This window comes from Dendronephthya gigantea, unplaced genomic scaffold, assembly GCF_004324835.1.
Source record: "Dendronephthya gigantea isolate DGI-Jeju-01 unplaced genomic scaffold, DenGig_1.0 000010F, whole genome shotgun sequence".
Taxonomy (NCBI): Eukaryota; Metazoa; Cnidaria; class Anthozoa; order Malacalcyonacea; family Nephtheidae; genus Dendronephthya; species Dendronephthya gigantea.
In genome coordinates, this window is record NW_021163020.1 from 534,898 (window position 1) to 543,135 (window position 8,238).

General features: G+C 36.7%; 1 protein-coding gene across 2 annotated transcripts; it reads right to left on the bottom strand.

Annotated features, from left to right (window-relative positions):
• Positions 1 to 2,271: 2,271 nt before the first annotated feature.
• Positions 2,272 to 8,018, bottom strand: LOC114517986 (proline-rich transmembrane protein 4-like). Of its 2 annotated transcripts, none has more exons than XM_028537848.1 (3): positions 7,824 to 8,018; positions 5,089 to 5,550; positions 2,272 to 4,151 (listed from the first exon to the last, which is right to left on the bottom strand). In XM_028537848.1, the coding sequence occupies exon 3, from the start codon at positions 3,803 to 3,805 to the stop codon at positions 2,651 to 2,653; it is 1,155 nt and encodes a 384-aa protein (XP_028393649.1). In that variant the 5' UTR covers positions 3,806 to 4,151; positions 5,089 to 5,550; positions 7,824 to 8,018; the 3' UTR covers positions 2,272 to 2,650. The 2 variants fall into 2 exon arrangements, with proteins under 2 accessions (XP_028393649.1, XP_028393650.1); XM_028537849.1 differs by lacking the exon at positions 7,824 to 8,018 and having other exon boundaries at positions 5,089 to 5,413; positions 5,508 to 5,550.
• Between the last annotated feature and the right edge of the window lie 220 nt (positions 8,019 to 8,238).

Consider the following 8,238-nt stretch of genomic DNA (forward strand, 5'->3'; position numbering starts at 1 on the left):
CTGTCTTCAGCGAGATCAAGATTGATAAATAGAAAAGCATAAATCATACTTGACAATTTTTTCAACAGAAGTATCCTATCGCTGAAAGTTATCGCTTGGTTCGTAAGGCCTCTCGTTCGTCACGTATGACAGCAGACATACAGCAGACAAGGAAACGGAAATATATGCTTAGTTATACAGCGCAAATTAGCGAGCCTTTGGTATTATAGCATTGATGAAAATTAAAGCAAGTATCTTTCTCAAGTGTTTCTGAATAAAATCTTATCTGAACCCCAATGTACAATCATGGTGGTTTGGATTTATGTTCTGTTGACCTGTTGTCGCTATCTATCGCCATTTGATACTCTAAAATAACCCAAAGAAACATTAACAAATTTCGTACTTTCGTTTCATCCCAAGATTTACTGAGCGTTGCTACAAACAATTGTATCAAATTACACAATAATTGACTGGAGGCTGTTTTCCACTTACGCGTTTTTCATACGCACGTACACGCACGTAAAAGTCTAAATCCTTATACCTGTTACCTTTGAAAAAAATTATCGTATCAGCGACAGTAATTATACAAGCCAGAGTTCATGAAGGACAAAAGAGCTTTTTTGCGTTCGGATTTACCGTTGTTTAGGTTATAAAAAGGCTTGATACAACCGGTTCTTGTGGTGCAAGTTTATATTCTTGACCTTTTTGTCATTTATTAGGGTGGCACTTTATGGCCGGAAATCCCACGGAAGCCAGTTATTTTCTTAGTCATGATTGGAATTAAGAATACCCAAAGCGTCCCAAAAACTAACACGATTAGAATTTCGTTGAGCTGATTAGCCTTTCGCTTTTATATTTTAAAAGTTCAGGTCCTAATTAATTGAATGATTCCGGTTTGTTATCTGTGATTCTATGATGCATGACAGGAGAATTTTTATCAAGGTGGTGAAAATTTAGTGATTACTAAAACGGATATAATTCTCATTATCTCATGAATCATGATTGCCTGGAGTTACAATATTTCAATGAAACTGTGTGAGGTAGTGTTGCCCACTAGTTTCAAGTATCAAGGTGTGTCATGTAGAATATTGACTTTGAACAATATCTCTCAAACGTGGGATAAAAACAGCCTAAAAAGACAACCAATGTCTCGAAGTTTCGACCTGAGGGTCGTCGTCGTCAGAAAAGTACTAACTTTCACAACGAAGGTATAAGTCAAATATCTTTTGCCCATTTCAGGCAATTGTCATAGCAAAAACATGTCATGGGACTTTCGAAGGCGCAAATTATTTTGTCCAATATCTGTGTTGCCTCTCTGTCATTTCATACGTACGCTCTTCCGATTCCTTATTGATTAACGACATTTCAGAGCGATTAAACGAGTGTGGCCCGCTGACGATTTTCCTTTTTTGTTTTTCCGTTTTTTAAGTGGACAATTAGATATGTTATTTGTGATGTCCTGCATAATATGATCTGAGTTCGATTATGAATATAGTCTGACAATGAATTTGATCATGGTGGTGATAAAACAACTCTTCTTTCATGCAGGTTAATAACAATACAACTTTATTTCTACTTTATTTCAGTATTACGGTTCTTTTACTAACCAAATCATTGAACATTGCACAAACTTTAAGAACATATAAAGTTGCTTAGGCTATATCAAGCCAGTTAGAAAGATCTTAAGATCGATATACATACGTCATCTTATTATAGTTGACCGCGGGTAAATTGATTTACAAATGCGTTCCCAAATTACTGACTACGTTTGTTGGCACCATGCATGCAGCCTATAAGATATCAAAGATCTTAAAGCCGCAATATAGATTAGGAGTGGTTTCCTTAATTCCCCGCTACGCGAGCAAAAAACATGAAGTGGTTCCGGGTTGATAAAAACAGAAGTAAACTGTGCTTTGCCGCATTCCACAAATATGGTTGTTAGCGACGTTGTTAGCGACGTGTAAAACAACAGCAGTTTAGTGTTATTTTAATGAAGGTTTTATCAACAAGCATAAGATTGAGGACGGCAACGGACATTATCGACGGCGAGAACACAGAAATATGAAAGACTGAAAACAAGCATGGTGTCTACTACCCTTTGTCTTATTAATTTAATACAGTTCATGGTGAAAATTGGCAAAAAGTTAGGAAAAGTTCGGGAGAACGATCCAATTAAGTTGTTGTTATTCCGGCTTTTGATTCTAAGATTGATATTTTGGATTCTGCAATTTTTGATTTTGCCTGAATTGTAATTATTCATATCTTTTCTTTGCTAATATACGAATCTCGTCAGTAAACATTGTATTAACAATTGTCGTCGTTTTTACTCTAAACGATGTAACTTTCTTTTATTTTTTTCTTTCATTGTTTTTTCAGTATACATTCTGTTTTAATTAATGACTGAATTAGTGAGTAGATTGAAGTATACTTTCTTATAGTTACGACTGATAGTTACTGATATAAAAGTTAATATTATATTGCTATTATATTGAAATGTATCGTCCTGATAGTTTTCATCCCCACTTTGTTTTTAAAGTTTTACCCAAGAAATATATTCTATAACCGCTTACTGAAAATCACCATACGCCAAGTCATTTAACTACGTCTTGTAAGTAGCCCCTTTGAAATAGTTCAGTTACAATAGGAATAGCTTTAGTCATATCAGTTTTATTTATGCCAAGGATGGGTTTCGCTCTTCGCACGAATCTTTCGGGAATCTTACGGCAGTTTCGGACAAAGTCATTCCGCTGTCTGTAAATGTTTCTCTTCTTTGGTGCTGTGCTGCGCAGCATCGCATTATGCTTTGTATATTGCTACTGCCATTTTTCTTTGGCTGCGACACTGTGTAAGCCATTGTAGAAGCTAGTCCCAGTTCAACTAAACGAAATAGAGTGACGTAGACCCACCACGGCCAGGGCTTTGGGGGGTCCCCAGCTCCCTTGGAACGAATTTCAAATACCCCCGCCATTGCATAGATCTGTAAGGCTGCACACGCCACTCCGAGACATGCTGTTACCATAGTAACACGAGCAACTTTATTTGTATTGCTTTCTTTATTAGAGACTTTCGTCGACGCCTTTTTATCGATGCCGTTTGAGCGAACACTGATGCGTTTCAACGTACGCCTGTGTGTCTTTGATTCTTTTATCACGTGAAATCCACTGTAAAATACGCTTGCAGACACAGCTAACGAGCAGACTATGAAATATAGCATGCATATTATCACCAGAATACTTGTATTGTTCACGTAACTTGTTACGATCTCGGCAACCAAAACTAACGTCACGTGGACGGCTATTACTCCAATAATAAACCGTAAGCTTTGGATTCTTTTCTTTGAGAAGCTTACTTTTGCAGCCTCGAGAAAAGCATAGTGAATTAACGTAAAGCCCGCGATAAGACATGGGTATCCTATGCCAAACAGCAATCGTTGCAGGACAACAGGGGTACCATTAGCATTGTCAACCATTTCGTATGGATAGAGAAATAAAGCTAATGCTCGTGTTATACCAAATGAAATAAGCAAACAGTTGATAGCGTAGCAAAAACGACGTGTCACAAGTAATGGTGTATTGCGGGCTCGAATTAAGGCCATGATTGACCAAGCCGCTAGTAGTAAAAACAGGACACCAAATCCTATGTAATGCGCCTCCCATGCTCCGTTCCATTCCTCTTTCGCCGCAGGCCATTCAGGAACAGGTTCAGCATTTGGAGCTGGTTTGTATTCCGGTTCAGGGACGCCGTTTGAATCATTATTATTGCCTCCTGATTTGTTATGATACATGACGTTGCTCTCTGGCTCGCCTTCTGCTCTTGGAAATCTCATTGTTCCTTCTTCAAGATATTTTTCAATTTGTTTTTATTATAAAAACGAAGTTCAGTATGTCCATTGGCTTGTTTACCTTGTGCGTACTTTCCAAGCAAATAAACACGACAGTTTAAAGAATCCTCTTCCCAATTTTTCCACCATCAAAGAAGAATCAGAGCCAACGGCAACGGATGAAAAGTTGCTTTTAATCCAGAAAAATGCACGAAGACCAGTTTAATCGTTGTCACTCGTACGGGAATTTAAAAAAATGTTTTTGCTCGTTGTCTTCTTCAAAACCTTATGACGTTGATATTATCTCAACTTTGACTCCTTCAGGCGGCGATTTCAAGTTATACGATCATCACTAGATAAGAAAAAGTAATTATTGTGATGAAAACTAATCTTTTATTATTTCCCTATCTGTCATTTTAACTCCACATATGTTTTGATTAACTGGCTGAATAACTTAACATTCGGTAACAATATATAAGTGTTGTTTTAATTGTTGGAGCTACTAGCCAAATTCTTGTCAACTTTGTTTTCCTTATATGCTGGAAGGATTGCCAACTTAATCGAATATCACTGTTCGTTTGCGTCATTATGGGAGGATGTTGTCGACAGATATTTCACGGCCAGTTTAGCTGCAATGCTATATATTGTCTTAATAGTCCCTATTAGTTACGACACAGGAAATGCCAAAAAATATCTGGAGAATAACATATTCCACAATTTAAACGTTTCGTGAAAATAACTCGGTTAGGATCGCGCCAATGTTCAGAAAAATTGTCACAAAACAAACGGCATAAGAAAAGAAGAGACAATTTACCCAGGGGGGAAACACAGTTGAAGGAAATTAAACTCTTGAGTATTCACAATTCGCTCTGTTGTTGTTATGAAATATAATCGTCGAACAAAAACATGTTAATTGGTGGTGAAGGAGGATATTGACGTTCAAGTGAGACTGCGTTGATCCGTGAGAATTTCTGGGGTTTGAGGCATTTGATATAAAACTTTAATGCTGCATTTCAAATACCACTCAACAATACATTTTAGGTAACCCACATTTCCACGATTGTGAATGGTTAACTTGTACCGGAGGTACTGTCCTTTAACGACTTTTTTATTACTTTGCACAACACTAACTTGTGAGGTTGGACCAGGACAAACAAAACTGCACAATTTGTGACACAAACGAACCGATTAAGTATTAACTGCTGGGAAAGGGTGTTCAAATCACTGTGTCAATTTACCTTGATTGTATTCAGTTTTTAACACAAATATATACACTATATTTTACTTACTTCTGAAATACAATAAGCCAGTTGATAACAATCGTATTTCAACAGGTAATATTGGGCAAGAACTAAGAATTATTCAACACAAAGAACGAGTTTCCTTTTTAACAAGATTCCGTTTTTCTTCACCAGAGGAACCTCGGGTAATAGCCAACGGTAAATGAAAGCTCAGTGTTTTGAAATTTTGCCTCCAATGATCGAGAACACGTTTACGTTGCTGCTCTCCGGCTAAACAAGTAAATCCTTTCTAATCTGAAATAAACCTGAATCCTCCTTTTGTTCGTGGCTTTCGTGGGCACGATGTTTCGCGTTCGTGGGCGTGCACTGCTATCTATGTCGCAAAATATGAAATGTCAGAAGCAATATTTACTGACGGCGGCCGTTTCGATGAGAGTCGTCAATATATACTGGCCAAAGTAAATTACCCCGCCCTTGGAGGTCCAGCCACCTGAGCCTAACACAGTTTATCTATAAAAGAAAATAGATGAAATGTTGTTATCTATGAATAAGTCATTCGTTGACTCAGAATTAACGGTGATATAGTAGGTGCACCGCACGTGCGCGGGGTAAAAATAATCGGCCTGGTAAAGACTAAAGTCAATACAAGATTAGGTCACTTTTGGAATTGTCTGTCCTCATTTGAATTCTATGAATAGTAACAATGTTCATCAGCGATAAAAATTTCAAGAAATTCCTTACGAAATTTTTGAAACATAAAGGATTATATTAATATATATAGCTTGACGTTTTATCGTTGTCTAGTGATCTATACATTCAGGTATATACCTCAAAAACCGTTGGGGGAGAACAATTAAAATGTATTGATCATTTCCATCTTAACACCCACTCAATAGACAGAAATATGCATTGAGATTTCGTGTGTCTGTAACACGTTCTTAAGTCACGTTCGTCGATGAGGGATGCATGGCGTGGAATTATTCGAAAAACATTTTGCATAATGAACACTTCTTTGTCAAAAATTTATTGATTTTACAGACAGTCTAATCTCTGGCAGAAGATTGCTTGTGTATATTCTACTATCTAAACTCACTTGTCACAAGATCTTTGTTTGTCTTCAGAGTTTAGAAGCGAAAATTGGAATCAAGTTTCACTGCTCGACAGTGTGACTACAGAGTACAGATCCGTCAGATTATCACTGGGACTCTGGGAGTATTGGTCGATAGTTATATAACCACAAAATGTCGTGACAAGAGAATCCGGTATATGTTTAAAAATAGGTTCAATTGAATAAAGCATACTTATTATGGTAATGATAGAGCATCATATAAGACATATCAGTACGATCATCTGCAAATTTAAACTGTCTTTACATGCATATATTGCATTGCGCGTGGGGAGAATACTGTAAAATATCTCAGCTAAGTTAAATATCTTAGGCCAAATAACTAAAAAAAAACCCTCAAAAGGGAAGTTTAATTATAGTAGGGTCTTCCTTCTTTTCCAATTAGTCTATAGATACGTCAGTATATATCTGAAAAGATTTGATAAGCATGACTGTATTATGACAGCGATCCACTTCGGCACTTGACTTTCTAAATTTCATAAATTTGACGACTCAATATTTTACAGATACTTCCGAAATTATAGCAATTGTTTTGCCATCTATTGTTTGTTTGATAATAATGATTTTAAAACGACTTATTTTATATCCGTACTGTACAACTTGTACAGTTTATACCATCAACCGCGAGATCAACTTATTTGATTCTTGCGCTGGCCAATTTCACAATTCTTCCAGAACGGTATGCCACTATATAGCTCTTAACCTGCCACTTTAAAAGATGTCACTTATGTACTAGTTAAAAATATTAATGTCCGGCAAAATGTGCGCAAAAAAGGCATTTTAAACCATTATTGAGTAATGTCTTGTCACATAACAAGCGAATTATCTAACTAAATACAGCTATAACCACAATACGTTTCCATCTGTTGCTTCTACTGCTGACTAGACGCGTGTAATATCGCGGTATATGAGTATATGCAATGTATATTTATAAAAACAATATAACTTCTTGAAATATTGACGTGATAAAAATTAGCAAAGATTCATAGCTATCTGGTATACTCTTTCAGCAGACGAGGATTATATTTAACATCTGTTGTATAAAGGTATTACGTTCACATGCAATGGTCATTTGTTATCTTAATGATTGCATTTGAATTTTTGTGAAATAACGAAAAAATGTCAAATGGTTGAGCTGTACTCCTTAGGTGCCTTACTGCTTGTTTAGTTTAATTAATGAGATTCTTCACGACAGTAGATGGTTGCCCTTGTCTACGACTAAACCTCAAATGCTTCAATGTCTCTTAGCGGGTGGTCAAGAACTTCAGACGAAGATCCTCGCCTAAAAAGGCCAAAGCTTTTTTTTCCCTACGAGGATGGTCTGATAACTACCAGACTACGTTACACTATGTCTTTTATACAATATTTTATTTCTCACCCAGGTGGAGCCCCAAGTAATAAAGATTTCCAATATTTTGCATACAATGAGCCGTCTTACGACATCAACGTATATTGTGTCCTAACTTTACCTGCACAAATATGATATTTAAGAACATGTTGACGGTTCGTTGTTTTGTCACTATGAAGTTTCGTTCTTGATTGAGGATTTTGTTTGCATGTCAGGCTTTAGAGTTATTCAGTTAAAGGATTTTCAGCAGTTTAAAAACAAACACATGGAATACGATTTGTACTTGCAACCATAATCTATACGGCTTACCTATAGGCTATACGCAACAGATAAACTCCAGGCAAGTGAGGGAACCAAACAGCCAAACCACAAGATCCCTTTTCAAGTACACTTTAAAACTTTAAGGTAACCTTAAACACAGAGTTTTACACGATGTAAAGAAGCCAAAACGTCGACGATCAATCACGAAATATTACGATGCTTGAATCAACTGAAGCGCTAAGTTGAAATGAAACCTTTGAATATATTAAACACAAACTTCCGCTGGCGAAGCACCTTTAATGACCCTACGCACGAAATACTATAGGACTATACTCTATGCAAAGACACCTCCTCCACAAAAACCCACAAAACGTTTTCGAGAAGAAAATAATAACAAAAGCGCGCGTTTCAGACGTGACCGAGTATAATTTGTTATGAAAAATCTATCGCCATTGGCATTGCC

What these genes read in the sequence shown, in the direction of transcription:
- LOC114517986 (XM_028537848.1), bottom strand. Translation starts at nt 3,805, where the DNA reads ATGAGATTTCCAAGAGCAGAAGGCGAGCCAGAGAGCAACGTCATGTAT.